Genomic DNA, 23,914 nt, shown 5'->3' on the forward strand with positions numbered 1-23,914 from the left:
TGCTCCCTGGTCCCCAGGACCAGGCGGGGGTCCTGGCAAGCCCGATGCAACCTCGAAATGCCGGAAAGATGAAGTCTCCCCTCCATCCTCAAAGCGCAGGGAGCCAGTGGGAAGCACAAAACCTCTGAGAGCTGGATAGCGGATCCCTCCCACCTGCCCACACTCCCCTGGTTTGAGGCTCTCTTTGCTGCTCTGACCTCTGACCTCCTGGAGCCTCAATCACTCCGTCTGTAAAATTAGCCTGGGGGACTTGCCAGTTCTAAGAGGCCAGGCAGAGTCTCTGTGAATTCCCTGAAATAAAACTGGAAACCCCAGAAGTAGCATGTCTCTTTACTCACAGAAAGCAAAGGCACAGCAGACAGAGCTCAGCCAGTAGAGCGCACAAGGCCCCTACTCCGAGGCCTTGCTCACAGAGGGGTCCATTATCAAGGAGGCCCACACCAGCTGCGGCCACAGACCGGACGTCGCAAGCTATCCTGTGGTTCCTTGGAGCTCCCAGTTCAATTCTGTCTTCCAGATTCTCTCTAAGTGGGCTCCCCATCAAGAGGACTCAAGGCCTGCAAAGCGAGGACCCACAAAAGCCCCCTCCCACACTCTTTACTGCCCCACCCCCAGACAGGTGGGAATGAAAGAAAGTGAAGTCACTCAGTCGTGTCCGACTCTTTGCGACCGCCTGGACTGAAGCCTACCAGGCTCCTCCATCCATGGAATTTTCCAGGCAAGAGTACTGGAGTGGGGTGGGAATAGGCACACCTTTTCAGAGCAGAGACACTGTGGTAGGGCCAAGGCTGGGGGTGGTATTAGAGTAGGAGGTAGGGTCAGGGCTGGGGTGGAGTCAGAGTGGGAGGTGGAGTCAGAATAGGAGGTGGGGTCAGAGTAGGAGGTGGAATCAGAATAGGAGGTGGGGCCAAGGCTGGGGGTGGAGTCAGAGTAGGAGGTGGGGCCAGGACCAGGGGTGGGGTCAGAGTGGGAGACGGGGTCAGGGGTAGAGTCAGTTGGGAAGCGGGGTCAAGGTCAGGCCAGGGCAGGACCCTAAGGGACTTGGTACTGGGAACACCAGAGGCCCCAGCCCAGCCTGGGACAGCGCAGGTGAAGCAGCGGTGATCTGTGCCCAGCACACAAGCTCCAGCCACAGCACGTTTTCTCTATCACCAGCCCAAGACCACCGGGGCAAGGTTCGGGGGCAGCTGAAGCACCAGCTCAATCAGCCCTGCAGAACTTTCTTCCATCTCTCCAGGCATGGCCCCTCGGGCTCACCAGGCCCTCACAACACCTGTTCGGTGTGTTTGCTGCGCCACACCACCACACCAGTCATGGCGATGGTCAGCAGGACGGGCACGGTGATCAGCGGGATAAGAATTTCGTCTGGGGGGTCCTCCCAGTCTTGCCTGTCCACCGAGCAGTTTTGGAAGAACTGCCTGTGGACGCTGGCGATGAAGCTCTCAGCCAAGGGGTTGGGCCAGTAGCAACCCACCACGTTGGTCTCCACCTCCGTGCAGTTGGTGAAGCTCTCGTAGTACCTATGAAAGCAGAGAGTTTGACCATTCAGCTCCCCCACCCCTTCTAACTTTGGCCCTGACTTACAGGAAAGTGGGAGGCAGTGCTGTGTGGCCACCGGTTCTCAGCATGGCCCCAGGCCACATGGGAACAGTGGCCTCATGCTACAATCTCTCTTGGGCCTGCTGGTCTGGCAGTATCCATCCCCCTGGTGTCCTTGCCCTGAGGTTCTTTTGCGTGGTGGCCCCATACCCTGCAAGAAACTCTGAGGCCATAAACTCCCCAAAATATACCCCATGCCCCCGTCTGCATCTCGTACATCATCCCTGCCCTCATCGTGGTCATCCACACTGTCACCTCCTCCCTACAAGGAAAGGAACTCCCAACACCCCAGGTCTGGACTCAGCCTCCAGGGTGCCAGCACCCCCAGGTCTTCCCAGAGGACACTCTGAGGCTGGGCTCTTTCTCCAAGGCCAAAGGTCACAGCCCCTTGACCTGCAAGGCCCTTCTCACCTAGGACCACTATATAGGCCTCCCATGGGGTCACTAAAAGTCAGACATGACTGAGCGACTTCACTTTCACTTTTCACTTGCATGCATTGGAGAAGGAAATGGCAACCCACTCCAGTGTTCTTGCCTGGAAAATCCCAGGGATGGGGGAGCCTGGTGGGCTGCCGTCTATGGGGTCACACAGAGTCGGACACGACTGAAGTGACTTAGCAGCAGCAGGGGAAGAAATCTCCCTGAGGCCAAGGGCCGGCTGCCTCCCAGTCAAGTTAACCTGCCTTCATTTACCTGACTGGGTGGTGCGGGGAGGTGGGGGGGGCATCCCACCCGTGAGCCCAGCCCCAACCTGTCTTCCTCTCCAAAGTTACCTTCTTCAGCCCCCCCCCACCTGACAGGACATGGGATCCCCTCTGCCCAGGGTCTTCCTGTCTGTGTTGACCAAACCTGGAAAGGCACTTAGCAAGCCGTGAATGAGGAGCCACATCCATCAAACAGCCAGGCTCCTGATGGTCCATGTGGCCAACCAAGTGTTACCACTAGCAGTTCCCAGAATTCAACCCCAAAACCCACTGACCGAGGATTACTGGCCTCTGGGGCTGCTGACCTAGACTGGAGCCATTGTTCAAGATGCTCTGGTCAGAAGACTGGTTGAATATCTGCCTCAGTGTGCCAGCTCCGACCACTGCCCACCTGGCAAAGTGCTTCACACAGGACAGGCTTGGGGCAGGAAGGGGTTCCTGCCTCAGCTCCCTGTGGGAACGAGGCTTTGCAACCACCCTCCTCCTTCCGGTACTGACCCAGGAAGGGTGGCCTGAGCAACAGGAAGGATCCGCTTCCTGCAGGAGCTTCCTGTACACAACCTTATCTCTGCCTGGAAAGGCAGTGGGAAACAGGGCAGCGGATCCATTCAGCCAGACCCTTCGCCACCCCTCCTGGTGGCCCTGGGGCAACCGGTTTCCCAGCCCAAACATTTGGCTGGTTGGTCAGGCACACATCTGCCCACACCCCTCAGGTAACGCAGGCAAGGAAGAGCCGCACAAGGCAAAAGACAGCAGGAAACAAAGGCTACAGCCTGGAATCCATGTGCAGAGCCCTGATGTGGTCCTCGGGATGGGTCCAGGCTCTGGGTTGCCTCACTAACCAGGTCCTCAGGCAAACCGTCACCCCCAAGACCCGCCCCTCCCACTGGGCCCTATGAGTGGCCTGCCACCCCAGAGCTTCTAACCCGACACCCGCAGAGCCCCCACCTGCCCCAGAGCTCAGAGCAACTGAGCCAAGGTACAAGAAGCAGGAGGCGGAGGGTGATTTGAGGCCCGTGTGACCCCCATGCACAGAAAACAGCACGAGATAGCAGCTTAGGGCTCAGGATGTGGAACCGATATCTTCCCATCTCAGCTTGGCTGACCATCTTCCTGACTTTGCCCACATTGCTTAGCCTCTGTGAGCCTCAGTTTCTCCACCTGTAAATGGGGTTCATAATTCTCAGCCCAATAAGGTAATGGACCTTATTAGGTGAAAGCCCCCACCTTGGTGAAAAGACCAAATTAAGTGCTGTGAATACACTTCTGGTAAGTGCCTGGCATATAGTAGGTTCTCAGTGAGGTCACAGGTGAGTCCCAAAGGCTAGGGTTTGGGCAGACTGCCCACGCTTGCTCCTTCTCAAGATCACTGGGAACTGACTCCTTATTGTGACAGAAAATGTTGTTACAATAAAAGACAGCAAAGGTCAGGCGCTCAGGCACGAGGCAACAGTTGCAGGAGGCCACCCCCACAGCCAGCACCCCGCCGTTCCCAGGGCTGGGGAGGCAGATGAGGCAGGGATGCACGCCTTTCCACACACAGTCCCAGGTGCTGTTAACTCATCAGCCTGCGTTCAAACTGGAGATAAAATCACGGTGTTCTTCCCAAGGAAGCTGCCATTTGTGTGACATCATGGAACCAGGGTCACGACAAGCTCTGTTCTTCCCAAGCTACTCTGGTCACCCCTTTCCATGCCCTCCCTTCAGTCTGTCTCCCAGAGCACCCTCCCTCCAGCCCCTGGGGGTGCTCTCACAATGAGCAAAAACACAGCCATGGGCCAGAGGGGAAAGTTGGGATGTGGAACCCAGAAGGCAGGCAAACTGCCCCTGGCAGGTTCCCTCTTCCGCCAGCAAACTTTTCCCTAGTCCAGTAGACATCGGCCCCTCTCTCCTCCAAGACCCCCTCCGGGCTGACCTCTCTACTGTTCTCCAGCCCTGGGGCTGGATGTCTGTTTAATCTCACTGAGGCTTTAGCAGGTGACAGAAGCCAAGGACAGGAAACTCACACCTCCTCCCTAAACCTCCACCCCTGTGTGTCCACTCTGGGCTTGGCATTCAGGTTCCAAGGACAATAAGAAGCCTGGCCAAGGCCCTTCCTGAACATCCCCCTCCCCTTTCCCAGCAGACACAGAAATTGTGTTCCATTTGGTTCAGTGAACAGCTATGTGTGGAGTCCATGAGGGGGCTGTGGATGTGCCCACAAGGAGCCACTGTCCCCTAGGGAGATGGCCATGGAAGCCCATAGAACAACCACTGGGAACAGACAGCACAGGAGCCAGGGTCTTGGGGTGGAAAGGGCTGATGCAACTGATAGAAATCCAGGGGTCCCAGGCAGGCATGGCCCACAGGACAGATTGAATGCAGCAGCCACCAGTACTGTGCCAGACAGAGACTTCTAAGTGAGAAGTGGGGGAAGGTAGGCACAGGCCATCAGTGATTTCCGAGGAGGTGAAAGGTGTACCTAGACACTTGATGCTGGGTGTGATCACAGGAGATGAAAAATATCTCAGAAGCTTCTAGAAAGTCGGGCCCTCTGTGGTGGGGCCCCCACCACACCAGGTAGAAACCAATGGGACTCAGTTTCTCTGTGGTCCAATGGTCCTGACTACCCACCCAGCCCTGGCTGGTGCTGTGAAGAAAACCCAAAATGACAACTCCACCCAGCACGGACCGTGAAGAGAGGCAGGCACCCCAGGGCAGGGCACCAACCACATTCAGGAAGGGGAGTGGGTGTCGGTGGTTCCCAGAGAAATGACCACACTCAGAAGAGTGGGGGATGCACAACCTGGAGTGTTCAATTTGGAGCAGCCTGTGTGGTCAGTGAGGGGAGTGAGGGGCTGGGAGGCTTGGAATGAACCTCGGAACTTGAGGAGCACAGGCGCTGTGGGCAGGGCAAGGGCAGGGACACTCACACGATGAACTCCGAGAGGTTGCACCACTTCCAGACCTCTACCTTCTTCATCTTTTCGGCGAAGGTCTTGCCACAGCGGGGCAGCATGGCCAACATACGCTTCTCATTGCAGCCACCCACCGGGGGAGACTCCCCTAGAGAGGAGAGAGTTGTGAGCATCACTAGGAAGGCTAGGTGCTGTCATGACCCTTGAAGGTTCGTGCTGATGCCCCTCAAGGTCTGCCCCCTGGGGTCTTCTTCCATCACCTTGGCCTCCATGTAACTCAAGAAGGTTGAAGCCAGTGCAGAAAACGGAACCCACATTGAGATGTCACCAAGACAGGACCAGAGGGGTCATAGAAAGAAGTCCTCTAGTGAAGCATGGAAAGAAGCAGGCAAGGGAGGGCAGCATGCAGAGAGATGGGGGTCTTGGGAGTGGAGAGGCTGAGGGAAGATGGGTTCCAGTGGGATAAAATATAGGAGAGGACTTCCCTGGTGGTCCAGTGGTTAAGAATCTACCTGCCAATGCTGGGTTCAATCTCTGGTCTGGGAAGATCCACATGTCACAGGGGCAAATAAGTCCATACACCACAACTACTGAAGCCCAAGCACCTAGAGCCCATGGTCTGTAACAAGGGAAGCCACTGCAATGAGAAGTCCGCATGTTGCAACTAGAGAGTAGCTCTCATTGCTCTCTGCAACTAGAGAAAGCCTGCATGAAGCAACAAAGACCCAACAGAGCCAAAAATAAATAAATAAAATATTTAAATAGAATAAATATATAGGAGAAAGTCACTGTGTCCTTGTATAAGATGAAGTCTTCTCATATGGCACTAAAAATACGAACAAAAGAAAAATATAGAAATTGAACTATATCAAATTTTTAGACTTTTGTGCTTCAAAAGATACCATCGAAAGAGTGAAGACATCCCACAGAATGAAAGCAAATATATGAAAATCATATCTCTGATACAGGGTTTGTGTCTAAAATATATAAAGAACTCTTATGGCTATTAAACAAGAGCAATGACTCATTTAAAAATAGGAAAAAGGGGAATTCCCTGGTGGTCCAGTGGTTAGGACCCAGTGCTTTCCCTGCCAGGACCTGGGTTCAATCCCTGGTTGGGGAACTAAGATCCCACAAGTCATGTGGCACAGCCAAGGTGGGCGGAGGGGGGTAGGGGAAGGAATGAAAGGTTTGGAAGGTTCTTATTCTATACATGAATTGATATAATATCACTTAGACTGTGATAAGTTAAAGATACTACAAATCCTAAAGCAACCACTAAAGTAATCAATAATAATTACTGCCAATTAGTGAAGGGGAAGAAGAAGGAGAAATAAAAAAGTGGAAAAAAAAATACAAAGTCTAAAAAAAGGCAGAAAAAGAGAGAAGTTGGGGCACGAACTGATGGTACCATGGTAGATTTAAAACTAACCATATCAATAAATTATCACATTGAAAGTAAATGGTCTTAGCACCTCAATAGAGAAATAAAAATTGTTAGGACTTTCTTGGCAGTCCAGTGGTTAAGACTCCAAGCTTCGACTCCAGGGGGTGCAGGTTTGACCCCTAGTCAGGGAGCTAAGATCCACATGCCACATGCCACAGGGCATAGCCAAAATTCAAAAAATGAAACAAGGATTATTAGATGAAATCAAAAGGCAAAATCAAAAATCCAATCACAGGCTATTTATACGTACCCTACCTTAAAATGACTCAAATAGATTCAGAGTAAAAGGTGGGGAACAATATGCCATGCTGCTGCTGCTGCTGCTGCTAAGTCACTTCAGTCGTGTATGACTCTGTGCGACCCCATAGACGGCAGCCCACCAGGCTTCCCCGTCCCTGGGAGTCTCCAGGCAAGAACACTGGAGTGGGTTGCCATTTCCTTCTCCAATGCGTGAAAGTGAAAAGTGAAAGTGAATTCGCTCAGTCGTGTCTGACTCTTCGCGACCCCATGGACTGCAGCCCACCAGGCTCCTCCATCCATGGGATTTTTCCAGGCAAGAGTACTGGAGGGGGGTGCCATCGCCTTCTCCGATATGCCATGCTACCATTAATCAAAAGAAAGGTGGAGTGGCTACATTAATACTGGACAAAGTATATTTCAGAGCCAAGAGTATCACTAGAGATGAGTCTTTCCATAATAATTAAAGACTCAATTCATTAACAGTAGTTGGATGAAAGGGGAAGAAGTGACGTTGGAGGCTGGACCCAAAGGCAGACTAGTGCAGGTGTTCAGGCCTTCCCAGTTTATCTAAAGCCTAACAGAAGGCAGAGGTGGGTTTTCAAACTCCACACTCCCCCACTGAACCCACCCTGAGCCTCAGAACCTTCACATCATGGGGTCCCAGGCAGGCAGCAGCCAAGCCAGAAGCTGACACCCCTCAAAGAGGAGCCTTGCCATCTCTGCAGGAAGAGGGTACCCTTCTGAAGTTAACCACCACCACCAGATGCCCAGCCCCACCCCCTTGGAGTCACTGGTTTGCTGTGTGACTCTGGACAGACCCTTCACCTTGCTGGGCCTGTGTCTCCTCCTCTATAAAAGAGAGTGGTACTGATTCTGGGTGTTTTCACTAGTTAATAGTCATGCATCTCTTTCAACTTGTCTCCATCTGGCCACAACTGCCCCACCCACACACCACTCTGCCTGGACCCCCAGCCACCTAGCCCCCTTCCCAGGCTGTAGCAGGTCTGGATTATGTGCTCCCAGCCTGTCGATCCAGTTCTATTTTAACACAGCTCTCGATTCTGAAGTCCTTGATGGAAGCAATCTATTGTAATACAATTCTTCTGAAGGCAGAACAAAGCCATTCCCCTCTGAGGCTGGTACAGACCACCATACCCGAGCCCACCTGGAGATCTCTGGGGCTAGGGGCCTCCCTCCCAGCCCCTCTCAGCACTCAGTCTCTCAGGATGACCACGTGAGGTGGAACAAAGGTGTCTGACTTGGCTGTACATCCACAGTCCCTGAGGCCACAGCCCTGGCCCATGGCAAGGGTGACTCTGAGATTGGGACCAAACATTCGTATTTGTTAAAAAAAAACAAACGAACAAAAAAAACCCACCCCTGCGTGATTCCAATGTACTGCCAGAGCTGCAAACAAGCAGGGAAAGCTCACAACTACATGCATACAGGCACGGAGATCTTGTGCAATGAAGATTCTGAGCCAGTAGGCCTCCAGCACCAAGATGCTAATCTCTGACAAGTTCCAGGTGCTGAGAGGCCCTGCCCACACTCTGCAGAGTTAAGAGACAATGGGAGAGCTGAGGAGTCAGAGGTGGTCGAAAAGCCCCTCATGTTCACCATGACTCTATTCCCAGCCCAGATGCACTCACTCTACTCTCTGAGCCTCAGTTTCCCCTTCTGGAAATGAACACTGGCCTGGCTGCCCCTTGCCAGGCTTCCCTCAGCTTCAGTACTGACCAACGTCCACTGAGTGCCCTGTCCTAAGTGTGGTCCAACTTGCTGAGCCCCGCAACAGCCCAAAAAGACAGGGTCGCTGTGACCACTTGCTCAGTAACAGGGTGGGGGGCCAAACCCACATGCAGCCCTGGCTCCAGGCCGTGCAGGCCTGGAGTTAGTGACTCTGGGAGGCACAGGCTCTCGGGCTGCGTGGAGGCAGCTGAGAAGGCCACCTGTGCTCCATTCCCCCACCCCACCCCCAGCCGCCCTGTTGCACAGGCATTTTTTCCTCGCAGCTCATTGATAGCCCAACACAGGCTCCAGTCCACTTAATGTCCTCCACATCCAGCCATGTGCCCATTCCTGGGTCTGGCTGACAGTCTCTGCAGGGTATCCTACATGGGTCTCCTGAGTGCCACCCTCCACCCATGGGCACGAGCCAGTCAGGGCTCATACTGTGGTTTGCCCCTACTGGTACTGCCACTCCTCCCAGCTGCAGCCCAACTAGACCGGGCCATCTAGACCCCCTGGACCACCATCAAAACCCAGCTGGACCTGGATCCACGGACCTGGATGATCTGGACCTCCTCAGCCTAACCCAGCCACCACCTGTCAGATCACTGAGACCCAGTTCAGTGCTTCCTCCTCCTCCATCTCATTCTCCTCCTTCCCCCTGCACATCCTCCCTCTTGGAACTCCTTCCTCCTCTCTCTTTCTGATTCCTCATAGACCAGAATCTCCATATGTCCCAGGATCGCCACACACCAACATGGCAGGGGCCTGGCCAGAGCAGGTTGAGGATATGCCATCAAGGACCACGTGACATCCTGAGGCGAGTTTCCTGGGATAACTTCTCCTGCCCATGGTGGGAGTGGGCAGTGTGCTATGAGGATGCACAGGACAGGCACCATGGGACACCTGTCAAGTGACCTCCATGAGGGGATGGAGGGACAGTTAAGTAGAGCACCATTTCTGACGCACAGGCTTAAGGAACTCCCAGCAAAACCCAACAATCCATCCAGCGTTATAAGACTGAGGTAAAGTTTCTGGTACCGGAATGGGAGGTAGTGAGGTATCTGTCTAAAGTCCAACACCAAGGAGAGAAGACGGATGTGGGGCTGGGCTCAGTGGTACCAAGACTGGGACTTGGAAGTAAAACTTTCCTCTTTGGTGAGCTTGAGGTTTGCCTGTGAGAAGATAAGTGAGATTTACAAGTCCCTGAATGAAACACTTGGAAAGTCTTTAAATGCCAGAATTGACTGCCGTTTCAAAGAAAAGAAAATAGATGGTTTTGGAAAGTTCATGCTGTTTCTTCACTGAATTTTAGAGATCAAGTCCTGAGCCTTTGGAGTGGGAGCACTGACTCCAAGACCCTAGACTACCAGAGAACTAACCCTAGGAAGTATCAAATAGTGAGAACTCACACAAAGGAAACCACTTGAATATAAGCCCCACATCACCAACCACCAGTAGCACACAGTGCAGGATGCCTCATCTAAACAAACAAAGCAAAAATACAAACCCAGTCATCAACAGACAGGATCACCACTTCACTCAGCCTTGCCCATCAGAGAAAAAACAAACAAACAAACAAAAACTCAGCACAAATCTCACCTTATACAAGCTCACACAAACCACTGGACCAACCTTGGGAGGGCAGAAACCAAAAGGAAAAAAGAATTTAACCTTGAAGCCTGGGAAAAGGAGATCTCAAACACAATATTAAAAAAAATGAATAATGAAAAGGCAGATAAATACTATACAAATGAAGGAACAAACTAGAAACACTGAAGTCCAAATAAAGGAAGAGGAAATAGGCAAACTCCCTGAAAAAGAATTCAGAATAATGATAGTAAAGATGATCAAAAACCTTGAAAACAAAATGGAGAAAATGCAAGAATCAATTAACAAAGACCTAGAAGAATTAAGGAATAAACACACAGAGACAAACAACACAATTACTGAAATTAAAAATGCTCTAGAAGGAATTAATAGCAGAATATCTGAAGCAGAAGAACGAATCAGAGAGCTGGAAGATAAAATGGTGGAAATAACTTCTGAAGAGCAGAATAAAGTAAAAAGAATGAAAAGAACTGAGGCTAGTCTCAAAGACAACTGAGACAATATCAAAAGCACCAACATTCAAATTATAGGGGTCCCAGAAGAAGAAGAGAAAAAGAAAGGGTATGAGAAATTTTTTGAAGAGATTATAGTTGGAAATTTCCCCAACATGGAAAAGGAAATAGTCAATCAAGTCCAAGAGGCACAAAGAGTCCCATACAGGATAAACCCAAGGAGAAACATGCCAAGACACATACTAATCAAGATAACAAAGACTAAACACAAAGAAAGAATATTAAAAGCAGCAAGGAAGAAGCAACAAGTAACATACAAGGGAAATCCCATATTCTTAACAGCTGATCTTTCAGCAGAAACTCTCCAAGCCAGAAGGGTATATTTAAAGTACTGAAAGGGAAAAATCTACAACCAAGATTACTGTACCTGGCAAGGATCTCATTTAAAATTGATGGAGAAATAAAAGCTTTTCAGACAAGCAAAAGTGAAGAGAATTCAGTACCACCAAACTAGCTTTACAACAAATGTTAAAGGGACTTATATAGTCAAGAAATACAAGAGAAGAAAAAAGATCTACAAAATCAATCCCAAACAATTAAGAAAATGGTGATAGGAAGATATATATCAATAATTACTTTAAATGTAAATGGATTAAATGCTCCAACCAAAAGGCACAGACTGGCTGAATGTATGCAAAAACAAGACCCATATATATGATGTCTACAAGAAACCCACTTCAGACCTAAAGACACATATAGACTGAAAGTGAAAGGATGGGAAAATATATTCCATGAAAATGGGAAGCAAAATAAAGCTGGAGTAGCAATCCTTATATTGGACAAAATAGACCTTAAAATAAAGAATATTACGAGAAATAAGGAAGGACACTACATAATGATCAAGGGATCAATCCAAGACGAAGACATAACAATTATAAATATCTATGCACCCAATATAGGAGCACCTCAATAAGACAAACACCAACAGACATAAAAGGAGAAATTGACAGTAACACAATAACAGTAGGAGACTTTAACACCCCCACTCACACCAATGCACAAATCATCAAAACAGAAAATTAACAAGGAAACACAAGTCTTAAATGATGCATTAGATGAGATGGATCTTATTGATATCTTCAGGACATTCCATCCAAATGCAGAAGAATACACCTTCTTCTCAAGTGCACGTGGAACATTCTCCAGGATAGATCACATCTTGGGTCACAAATCAAACCTCAGTAAATTTAAGAAAATTGAAATCGTATCAAGCATCTTCTCTGACCACAATGCTATGAGACTAGATATCAATTACAAGAAAAAAACTGTAAGAAACACAAACACATGGAGATTAAACAACACATTTCTAAATAACCAACAAGTTACTGAATAAATCAAAATATAAATTAAAAAATCACTAGAAATAAATTACAATGAAAACATGACAACTCAAAACCTATGGGATGCAGCAAAAGCAGTTCTAAGAGTGAAGTTTATAGCAATACAATCCTACCTCAAGAAACACGAAAAACATCAACTAGACAACCTAACTTTACACCTAAAACAATTGGAAAAAGAAGAATAAAAAAACCCCAAACTTAGTAGAAGGAAAGAAGTCATAAAGATCTGAGCAGAAATAAATAAAAAGAAATGAGAGAAACAATAGCAAAGATTAATAAAACTAAAACCTGGCTCTTTGAGAAGATAAACAAAATTGACAAACCTTTAGCCAGACCCATCAAGAAAAAAAGAGAGAAGAACAAATCAACAAAATTAGAAATGAAAAAGGAGAGGTTACAACAGACAATGCAGAAATACAAAGGATTATAAGAGACTATTATGAACAACTATATGACAATAAAATGGATAACCTGGAAGAAATAAACAGATTCTTAGAAAAGTTCAATCTTCCAAGACTGAACCAGGAAGAAATAGAAATTATGAACAACCCAATTACAACCACTAAAATTGAAGCTGTGATCAAAAATCTCCCAAAAAACAAAAGCCCAGGACCAGATGGCTTCACAGGAGAATTCTATCAAACATTTAGAGAAGAGCTAATGCCTATTCTTGTAAAACTCTTTCAAAAAATTGCAGAGGAAGGAACACTTCCAAACTCATTCTATGAGGCCACCATCACCCTGATACCAAAACAAGACAAAGACAACACAAAAAAAGAAAACTACAGGCCAATATCACTGATGAATTTAGATGCAAAAATCCTCAACAAAATTTTAGCAACACATAAAAAAGCTCATACACCATGATCAAGTTGGGTTTATTCCAGGAATGCAAGGATTCTTTAATATATGAAAATCAATCAATGTGATACACCGTATTAACAAACTGAAAGATAAAAATCATATGATAATCTCAATAGATGCAGAAAAAGCCTTTGACAAAATTCAGCACCCATTTACGATTAAAACTCTTCAAAAAATGGCCATAGAAGGAACCTACCTCAACATAGTAAAGGCCGTATATGATAAGCCTATAGCAAACATTCTTAATGGTGAAAAACTGAAAGCATTCCCCTAAGATCAGGAACAAGACAAGGTTGTCCACTTTCACCACTATTATTCAACATAGTTCTGGAAATCCTAGCTATAGCAATCAGAGAAGAAAGAGAAATAAAAGGAATCTAGATTGGAAAAGAAGAAGTGAAGCTCTCACTGTTTGCAGATGACATGATACTGTACATAGAAAACCCTAAAGACAGTATCAGAAAATTACTAGTGCTAATCAGTGAATTTAGCAAAGTTACAGGATACAAAATCAATACACAGAAATCACTTGCATTTCTATATACTAATAATGAAAAATCAGAAAGAGAAATTAAGGAATCAATCCCATTCACCACTGCAACAAAAAGAATTAAATATCTAGGAATAAACTTACCTAAGGAGACAAAAGAACTGTACACAGAAAATTATGACACTAATGAAAGAAATCAAAGATGACATAAACAGATGCAGATATATTCCATGTTCCTGGGTAGGAAGAATCAATATTGTGAAAATGAATATACTATCAAATGCAATCTACCAGATTCAATGCAATCCTTATCAAATTACCAATGGCATTTTTCACAGAAATAGAACAAAAATTTCACAATTCACATGGAAACACAAAAGATCCCAAATACCCAAAGCAGACTTGAGAAAGAAGAATGGAGCTGGAGGAATCAAACTTCCTGACTTCAATTTATACTACAAAGCTACAGTCATCAAGACAGTATGGTACTGGCACAAAAACAGAAATATAGATCAATGGACCAAGATAGAAAGCCCAGAGATAAACCCATGTACCTATGGGTACCTTATTTTTGACAAAGGAGGCAAGAATATACAATGGGGAAAAGACAGCCTCTTCGATAAATGGTGCTGGGAAAACCGGACAGCTACATGTAAAAGAATGAAATTAGAACACTTCCTAACACCACACACAAAGATAAACTCAAAATGGATTAAAGACTTAAATGTAAGAGCAGAATCTATAAAACTCTTAGAGGAAAACATAGGCAGAGCACTTGATAACATAAATCAAAGCAAGATCCTCTATGACCCACCTCCTAGAGTAATGGAAATAAAAACAAAAGCAAACAAGTGGGACCTGATTAAACTTAAAAGCTTTTGCACAGCAAAGGAAACTATAAGCAAGGTGAAAAGACAACCTTCAGAATGGGAGAAAATAATAGCAAATGAAACAATTGACAAAGGATTAATTTCCAAAATATACAAGCAGTTCATACAACTCAATGCCAGAAAAACAAAAAACCCAATCGAAAAGTGGAAAAAAGACCTAAACAGACATTTCTCCAAAGAAGACATACAGATGGCTAACAAACACATGAAAAGATGGTCAACATCGCTCATTATTAGAGAAATGCAAATCAAAACTACAATCACCTCACACCAGGCAGAATGGCCCTCATCAAAAAGTCTACAAACAATAAATGCTGGAGAGGCTGTGGAGAAAAGGGAACACTCTTGCACTGTTGGTGGAACGTAAATTGATACAGCCACTATGGAAGACAGTATGGGGAGTCCTTAAAAAAACTAGGAATAAAATCACCGTATGACCCAGCAATCCCACTCCTAGACATATACCCTGAGGAAACCAAAATTGAAAAAGGCACATGTATCCCATTGTTCATTGCAGCACTTTTTACAATAGCTAGAACATGGAAGCAACCTAGATGTCCATCAACAGTTGAGTGGATAAAGAAGTTGTGGTACATATACACAACGAAATATTACTCAGCCATAAAAGGGAACGCATTTTAGTCAGTTCTGATGCGGTGGATGAACCTAGAACCTATTATACAGAGTGAAGTGAGTCAAAAGAGAAAGATAAATATCATATTCTAGTACACATATACGGAATCTAGAAGAATGGTACTGAAGAACTTATTTACAGGGCAGCAGTGGAGAAACAGACATAGAGAATAGACTTATGGGCATGGGGAGAGGGGAGGAGAGGGTGAGATGTATGGAAAGAGTAACATGGAAACTTACATTACCATATGTAAAATAGATAGCCAACGGGAATTTGCTGTGTGTCTCAGGAAACTCAAACAGGGGCTCCATATCAACCTAGAGCAGTGGGATGGGAAGAGAAATGGGAGGGAGGTTCAAAAGGGAGAGGATATATGTATACCTATGTCTGATTCATGTTTGAGAGAAAACAACAAAATTCTATAAAGCAATTATCCTTCAGTAAAACAATAAATTAAAAAGAAAAACAAAAAAAAAAGAGAGGTAAAGATGCAGATTCCTGACAACACCAAGAAGGTAGATGGCTGCCACCCACTCAGGCTACCAGCTGCATTAGTAAAGGTCTCAGGAATTAACTTGGAATAGAAAACCATTTCAGCGGTTCCATCAGGGAAACAAAGAAAAGGCAGGCAGGACTGTGTTTCTTTTGTCTAGGGAACTTTCAGACTCTGGGAAGTGATAAATAGCCAAACAGATGCATTTCCGAGAGAAAAGGCTTTTATGGCCAGTCATTTGGAAATGAAAAACAGGAGCTCTCATTCTCCTCCAGGGCAAACAAGCAGCAAGCAGGCCGTGGCCTCGGTGGGCTCAGCAGTGACGGGCCGTGGCCCGTATGGCTCTGGGACACTGTGGTGTCTGGAAGGTTCTGCTCTCAGCCCTTGTGGTCTGGCGAGTTCTTCCCCATCCTGGACCTCAGTTTCCATATAGTGACATCAGAGGACCTCCAAGGCACCTCTGAGCCAAGCACCTCCTTGCAATCACTGGGGTACCTGATATCCAGCACTGCACCTGGGCCCACTTGAGTGCACAGAATCCAATGCGACAGGAGACGGCTCGACGGCAGGACATTACTCCCACCAGTGACAAAAACAGTGACAGTGCCGTGTTTATACACAGACACACTGGCACAGGCACTCTGTCTGGTGGTGCTGTAAGTGAGCCCCTGGGAGCCACAGATGCTAGCAAACTCAAGTGTTCACAGAATGTGTGCCAGGCACTGGCAGGAGCTTCCCATACATGCAATCCTTCACTCCACACTCCTAGGTCCCCACACAGGGTTACGGGGCCTCAACTGACTGAATCCAACTGACAGTCACATGCATGCATGCGTGCTTAGTCGCTTCAGTCGTGTCTGACTCTCTGGGATCCCATGGACTGCAGCCCTCCAGGCTCCTCTGTCCATGGGATTTCCCAGGCAAGATACTGGAGTGGGTTGCCATGCCCTCCTCCAAGGGGATCTTCCCAACCCAGAGATCGAACTCATGTGTCCTGTAGCTCCTGCATTGCAGGCGGATTCTTTACTGCTAAGTCACCAGGAAAGCCCTACTGGCAGTCACAACAGCCCTTTCTAGGTTGCTAGAGTGGGAAAAGCTGAGACTAAGTGCCACTAAATGTTTTATGATCATGGGGAACAACTGCTGCAAAGAGAGAGGCACCCCAGGAGTAATATCCAAACCCAACGGTTTGGTCAAGAGCAAGGCATGAAACTGAGCCAGTAGGCCTTGGGTTAATTAGTAGAACTTCAAGCCAAAAGAAAAAAAAAAAAGGTGGGGGGCAGGGGAAGGTTTTTTAAATGCAAGTAAGTTTAGGACCCCATGGACTGGTGAGCCATGGCCTGCCAGGCTCCTCTGTCCATGAAATTCTCCAGACAAGAATACTGGAGTGGGTTGCCATTCTCTTCTCCAGGGGATCTTCCCAACCCAGGGATTGAACCCAGGTCTCCTGCACTTCAGGCAGACTCCTTACTGTCTGAGCCACCAGGAAGCCACATCATAATTGTGTCTTATCTTTGGATAATATTACCAAAATTAATCTATAAATTACCAAAATTAATCTATGATCTCTATTTAACTGTCTTAAAGAAAAGTGAGCACTTACAAATCAAACATTTCTAAATACAACAAAAAACTAACCAAAATGCAAGGAGATCCAGCCAGTCCATTCTGAAGGAGATCAGCCTTGGGATTTCTTTGGAAGGAATGATGCTAAAGCTGAAACTCCAGTACTTTGGCCACCTCATCTGAAGAGCTGACTCATTGGAAAAGACTCTGATGCTGGGAGGGATTGGGGGCAGGAGGAGAAGGGGACGACAGAGGATGAGATGGCTGGATGGCATCACTGACTCGATGGACGTGAGTCTGAGTGAACTCCGGGAGTTGGTGATGAACAGGGAGGCCTGGTGTGCTGCGATTCATGGGGTCGCAAAGAGTCGGACACGACTGAGCGACTGAACTGAACTGAACTAAACCAAAATGAGTTTCAGGTTCATGTGCTCTGCAGAATATTAAGTATTAAATTAATATCCAGTATTAAGATTTGTTAATTAATACAGATATGTCTTCAGAGTCATCAGTACTACGTATGATACTTCTCTTGTACAAAGGTTTACTGAAGTCAGTAAATTCATGTTATATCTATTGAAAAAATTATCAACAAAAAACTGATTTGCCATGATGATATTGTCATAAGTAGTAAAATACAGAAAAATGGTATAGAAGTTTTTAGATGAACTCTTTAGAAATGATTATATGTTTTAATTTTTTTAGATTCTCAGTAACTTGAAACTTAAAAGTTTTGCTAAATTAAGTTAAATGATAAAAATCCATTGAAGGTCTAGGTCTTTTTTTAAGATAAAATACTGGAACATTGATTGTTATACAAGTCTAGCAATCTTTTGTCTTCTTAGGAGAGAAAAAACTAAAGATATTTATATCACTTTAAAGAGAGAAATTAAGCTATAAAAATGTATGTTTTTAGAGGTTATAGAACATGTTTATAAGTTTGTCAATTAGAAAATGTTAGTATAACAAACAGTTCAATTACTCGCCTTTTGGTTTTTGCTAGAGATTAGGATTTTTAAGGATGAAAATTATAATAAATATGTAATTAAAACTGCCAAAAATAAGTCAGTTGTGTCCGATTCTGTGCAACCCCATAGACTGTAGCCTTCCAGGCTCCTCCGTCCATGGAATTCTTCAGGCAAGAACACTAAAGTTAGGTAGCCAATGGCTAAGACTCCGCACTCCCAATGCAGGGGGCCAAGGTTCAAACCCTGGTCAAGAAACTAGATCCCATATGCTGCAACTAAGCATATGCAGGCTGGAACAAAGATCCCGCATGCCAAAACTAAGAGTTTGCATGCCTGACGAAGATCAAAGATCCTGTGTCGCAACTAAGACCTGGCACAGCTAAATAAATAATTTTTAAAAAAAAAAGAATGGAGATAGTTGTGTTAAAGAAAAAAGAAAAACAATTTTGCCCTAGAGCTCATCGTTTCTAGATGGGGAAAGGATAAGGGACAAACTTACATGAATACAGAAATCGTGGAGGTTTATGTAAAAGGAATCTTAAGAAAAGTTTTATGCATGGTCAGGATTGAATAAGATTAGATTGAAGTTAATAAAATAGATTAATTTTATTATCAAAAGTAAACTAATACAAGACTGGAGTTTGGTTTTCTCACTCTGTTAAAAGAGCAATGTTTCCTGGAATATTGAGCTGTTTTTGATAAGAGATTTTAGGTTTCCTTCTCTAGCTAACTGAGTTCTCCAAATGGCCCCTGAAGCATCTCTGAAAGAAATATTAAACTAATCAAGATTATTTGGTTTATTAAACTTTATGGAGAGCATTAAATGAAAAATTGACCTAGTGAAGTTGTCAGAGTATAACTACTCATGACATGTATCACTGCTTGCTTTAAGTTAGTGCATGTACAACATTTGTGTGACAACTGGATATAGCTGATAAGATATGTAACCTATAAAGGGCTTCCCAAGTGGCACTCATGGCAAAGGACAGTCTGTCAATGAAGAAGACATAAAAGACATGGGTTCAATCCCTGGGTGGGAAGATCCCCTGGAGTAGAGCACAGCAACCCACTCTAGTATTCTTGTCTGGAGAATCCCATGGACAGAGAGCCTGGCAGGCAATAGTCTACAGGGTTGCAAAGAGTCAGACATGACTGAGGCAACTTAACACACACACATAACCTATAAAAGGTCCCACTGTCAACATACCTTTGTAGTCCTTTGTTATGTCTGATTAGTTTTCCTCCAACATGGATAACTAGGCTTTTCATATAAATGAAAAAAAAACTGAAAAAAATTTTTGTTTATATGAAAAAATAACTACTTTTCATATAAGCGAAAAGTAGGACTAGCACCAAGGCAGAGGATAGACCCAGGGCAAGCAGCAAACATGATCAAGGGACAAATATTTTTATCATTATTGCTTTCTACTGAAAGACTTGCCATCAAAAGGGGAAAACGATAGAAGACATTTTCACATATTGAGGTATGTGGAAGTCATTCTGATTTATATGATTTAACTCAAATTTTACACTAATTTAAAAGAGCTTGTTTGTGGCCTATTTAACACACATTGTAGGGCTTCCCTGGTGGTCCAGTGGCTAAGACTCCATGCTCCCAATGCAAGGGACCTGGGTTCCATCCCTTGTCGGGGAACTAGATCCCACAAGTCGCAACTAAAGTTCACATGCCACAACTAAAAGACTGCATGCTGCAACTAAGACCCAGCACAGCTGAATAAATAAATAAAAGAAATAAATATTTTTAAAAGAATTAATGACTGAAAAGTTGTAGACATGGAGTGACAAAAGTAGCAGTTAGGCCTTACAGCAGTCTCAGAATCTGTAGCTCCTCCCTGAAGAACTTAGATAACACTGTCCAATACCTATTTCTGAGTTGTCTTACAGAATCTAAAACCACCACGGAGAAAGAGCTAACTGCCTGATGATCAAACTGCAGCCGTAATACAAGCTGCTCCAATTTGAGCAGTGCTGTTCTGCACATAGCCCCCACCTGCACATCCTTGAAGCTTTCCCTTAAAAGCTCTTGCCCTGGGACTTCCCTGGCAGTCCAGTAGTTAAGATCTTGCCTTCCAGGGCAGAGGGTACAGGTTGGGTCCCTGGTCAGGGAGCTAAGATCCCATATGCCTTGAAGCCAAACAACCAAAATGTAAAACAGAAGCAATATTGTAACAAATTCAATCAGTTCAGTTCAGTCACTCAGTTGTATCCAACTCTTTGTGACTCCATGGACTGCAGCACACCAGGCTTCCCTGTCCATTACCAACTCCCAGAGCTTGCTCAAACTCATGTCCATAGAGTCGGTGATGCCATCCAACCATCTCATCTTCTGTTGTCCCCTTCTCCTCCTGCCTTCAATCTTTCCCAGCATCAGGGTCTTTTCTAAAGAGTCAGCTCTTCACATCATGTGGCCAAAGTACTGGAGCTTCAGCTTCAGCATCAGTCCTTCCAATGAATATTCAGGACTGATTTCCTTTAGGATTGACTGGTTTGATCTCCTTGCAGTCCAAGGGACTCTCAAGAGTCTTCTCCAACACCACAGTTCAAAAGTCTCAGTTCTTCTGCACTCAGCTTTCTTTATGGTCCAACTCTCACATCCATACAAGACTACTGGAAAAACCATAGCTTTGACTAGATGGACCTTTGGTGGCAAAGTAATGTTTCTGCTTTTTAATATGCTATCTAGGTTGGTCAACAAATTCAATAAAGACTTTTAAAATGGTCCACATTAAAAAAAAAAAAAAACATAAAATCATTGTAAAAAAATTGTAAAAGCTCTTGCCCTCTGGTTGGCAAGTTGGAGTTGATTTGGGTGGTCTGCCATCTTCCTAGGTTGCTGGCTTCCTGAATAAAGCATTTTCCCCCCGCTAACCCTTGTGTCTTGAAGACTGATTTTTGAGCATTGAGCAGTCAAACCTGAGTGCAGTTTCGGCCCCAGTCAGTAACAGGCACCAGCTGAGTGGACTTCTGCTGGACCTCACGACCCCAGGGCCCTGCATAGCAGCACCTGCTTCTGAATTAGGGTTTGTAATTCTCAAAGCACCTTCCCTGATGGGTCCTTCAGAGCCTGTCCTCAGTGGAACCTGATGATCACTAGGAACAGCCCCCTTGCTAGCCCAGCTCCCTGTACCCACTTTGTACCACCCAGAGACAGCTCAGCGATGGCAGGGTGTCAGCATCCAGAGCAGCCCTGGCACCCTCCTTCAAGATGCAGCTGCCTCCAGGGCTGATATGGCCCCCGTCCCATGTATGACAAAGCAGTGTGAGCACATGAGCAGGTCTGTCTCTCTGTGCATCTCCTTGACTCAGTCAGGAGTCAGTTTCTGAGGTCCTCACTCTGATGAGGCCAGCACTGGACTGCGTCTGCTGAGGAGCTGACCTGGACCCTGACCCTGGCTGGGGAGCCTGAGCCCAGGTTCCGTGGGCGAGGGACACCGGGTCCAATGAGACAAGATGAGGTGGCTCCCAGAACCACACCAACATGAGCCCAAGGCTATTAACATGGAAGGTTTCTCCACAGGGCCTGCCTTTGGTCCTTCTCACCTCCAGGCTATAGGTGGGCAAGGAGAGCCTCAGTTTCCATCATAATGAATCAGAGTCTTCTCCCATTACAAGAACCAAAATCTCCATCCAGACGTAGAGAACGGACTTGTGTACACAGCAGGGGAAGAAGAGGGTAGGACGAACTGAGAAAGCAGCGCTGACACATATACACTACCATGTGTAAACAGATAATGAGTGGGAAGCTGCTGTGTAACAGAGGGAGCCCAGCCTGGTGCCCTGTGATGACCTAGAGGGGTGGCATGGAAGCGGGGAGAGGGAGGGGATATATATGTAATTACGATGGATTCGTGTTGTTGTATGGCAGGAACCAACACATTTTAAAGTAACTATCTTCCAATTAAAAAATTAAAATAAAAAAAACTTCATCCAAGGGCTTTGCATTTGAAGCTTGCTGAAATCCTGTATCAGTGTGCTCCTGATCTCCTGACTTCTGGAAGCCACCAATCACTCTTTCCTCTAACACAAAAACCCAGCTAACCCTACGGCTCTAACCCCTGAACATTAAATGAAGTCATACTTTATCCACCCCAGACATCACCAGTGGAAAGATAACCTGGAGTTCAAGATGCCAATGGGCCTAAGCAGCTTTTTCCAAATTCTAGGTCATCGAAGCTGACAGTGGCAATGCAAACAAGCCCAATTTTACATCTTACAGTCAGGGAAACTGAGGCCAGTGAGAACAAGGGAGCATCCCAAAGGACCCAGGGGACTGTGGACCCCCAGGCCAGGGCTTCCCCCTCTCAGAGCTGGCCAGGCTCAGGAAGGCTCTCCCACGGAAACCCTCCCCAAACACGGATACCCTATCACTGGTTCTTGGATGATTTCCTTAGAAGGATTTTTCAAAACAAGCATTTCATTCAATCCATTCCCAGTTTGTGAGCAATGTGTCTTCCCAGGAGCCCCGTGTTTTCTCGGTGGAGAAGGGATCTGGGAGGGGAAACCTCAGAAAGCCGCCCTCTGTCCCCTCCAGCCAGTTGCTCCAGACACAGGCATACACACTCACACTGAAACACTGGCTTCGGAGGACAGACACAGCAGGGAAGATCTAGCACTCCCACTTCTGGTTTCCTCTCATCCACACCCCTGCGCCGGCTGTGCACGCAGGAGCCCCGGACGTGGAGCACACTACCTCACAGGGAGGAGGGAGATGGACACGCCCGCCAGTCCCCAGCCCCAGAACAGCGAGGCCGGAGACATCACAGCAGGGAGGAGCGGGCTCTGGCCGAGCACGCTGCCGAAGCACAGCCTGCAGGAGACCCTTCGCCTTCCTTCCAAGCCCGGCCCGTCACCATCAGCTGGAGCATCCTGGGGACCGCGCCTCCAGAGCCCGGCGCGCCGGGCTGGCCCAGGTCGGTGCTGAGGAGGAGGAGCAGCCAGGTGCAGAGGCAGGATGCCAAAGGCCGCGAGGATCCCACGACCCCCAAGGAGGTCGGGGCGCCCCGGCGCCGGACTCAGCGCCCCCTTACCGCAGAGCAGCAGCAGCAGCAGTAGTGGAAAAAAGTAGGGGCGCCGCAGCGCTCTTGTCCCCATGGCTGGCCAGCTGTCGCGCGCGGTCCAGCTGTGACGCACAGTCCAGCGGCGGCGCGCGGTGCAGATGCGTCCCCGCTGGGGGCGCCCGGGGACGGAGCCCAGGCCGGGGAGGGGCCGCAAAGAGCCCGCCCCCAGGAGGTGCCTGCCCCTAGGCTGTGCTCTCCGCCCTCTGGGATGCGCCTCCCTCCCCGCAACAGGTGCCCTCCAGCAGGTCGCGCTCTCCCAGGACGTGCTGCCCCTCAGGACGCTCCCATCCCTATGACGAGCCCCGCCAAGGACTCGTCCTACCCCCCAGGACGTGCCTCCCCTCACTGACTGGTCCTTCCCCCAGGACGCATCCCCTCCCCAGCGCATATCCTCTTCCTTCTGCCCTAAGGGTGCAGTCCTAGAAGACCTGGTGTCCAGCTGGGCTGGGGAGCAGGCTTGGGGGCAGGTGGGAGCCTGGCGGGGAGTGGGGTGGACCCAGCAGGTGCACCCACCCTCAACCCAGACCACAAAGGAGCCTGGGAAGGTGTCTGGAGAAAGATAGCTGTGGGGTTCGGTGCCATGGGAGACCGGGGAGGGAGCAAGTGGGTGCAGGGGGCAACCCCCTTGGAGAAAGCTGGGTGTGAGTGGAGGCATCTCTGTGAGGGGGTGAGAAGTGGGGACTTCTGGGTAGAACCCCAAGTACTTATGGGCCTCAAGCCCTAGGATACCTTCCTGGGGTCTTCCCTCTGCCAAGAACCTTTGCACCCCTCTGGACCAGAGAGGGTGGGGCATGCACACACCTACACTGACACACACCCCACCGCCCACGGCTAGAACTGAGTCCTCAGGCCC

At 47.2% G+C, this 23,914-nt stretch overlaps 1 protein-coding gene across 1 annotated transcript; it reads right to left on the minus strand.

Annotated features, from left to right (window-relative positions):
* Positions 1-314: 314 nt before the first annotated feature.
* Positions 315-23,127, minus strand: RAMP3 (receptor activity modifying protein 3). Its single transcript, NM_001083505.2, has 3 exons — positions 23,032-23,127; positions 5,216-5,348; positions 315-1,520 (listed from the first exon to the last, which is right to left on the minus strand). The coding sequence occupies exons 1-3, from the start codon at positions 23,093-23,095 to the stop codon at positions 1,265-1,267; spliced, it is 453 nt and encodes a 150-aa protein (NP_001076974.1). The 5' UTR covers positions 23,096-23,127; the 3' UTR covers positions 315-1,264.
* Between the last annotated feature and the right edge of the window lie 787 nt (positions 23,128-23,914).

Source organism: Bos taurus, chromosome 4, assembly GCF_002263795.3.
Source record: "Bos taurus isolate L1 Dominette 01449 registration number 42190680 breed Hereford chromosome 4, ARS-UCD2.0, whole genome shotgun sequence".
Taxonomy (NCBI): Eukaryota; Metazoa; Chordata; class Mammalia; order Artiodactyla; family Bovidae; genus Bos; species Bos taurus.

Coding starts and splice junctions, on each gene's coding strand:
- RAMP3 (NM_001083505.2), bottom strand. CDS start 23,095: ATGGGGACAAGAGCGCTGCGGCGCCCCTACTTTTTTCCACTACTGCTG. Junction 5,349..23,031: donor GCTGCTGCTGCTGCTCTGCG/GTAAGGGGGCGC, acceptor TCTCCTCTCTAG/GGGAGTCTCCCCCGGTGGGT. Junction 1,521..5,215: donor AACCTCTCGGAGTTCATCGT/GTGAGTGTCCCT, acceptor CTGCTTTCATAG/GTACTACGAGAGCTTCACCA.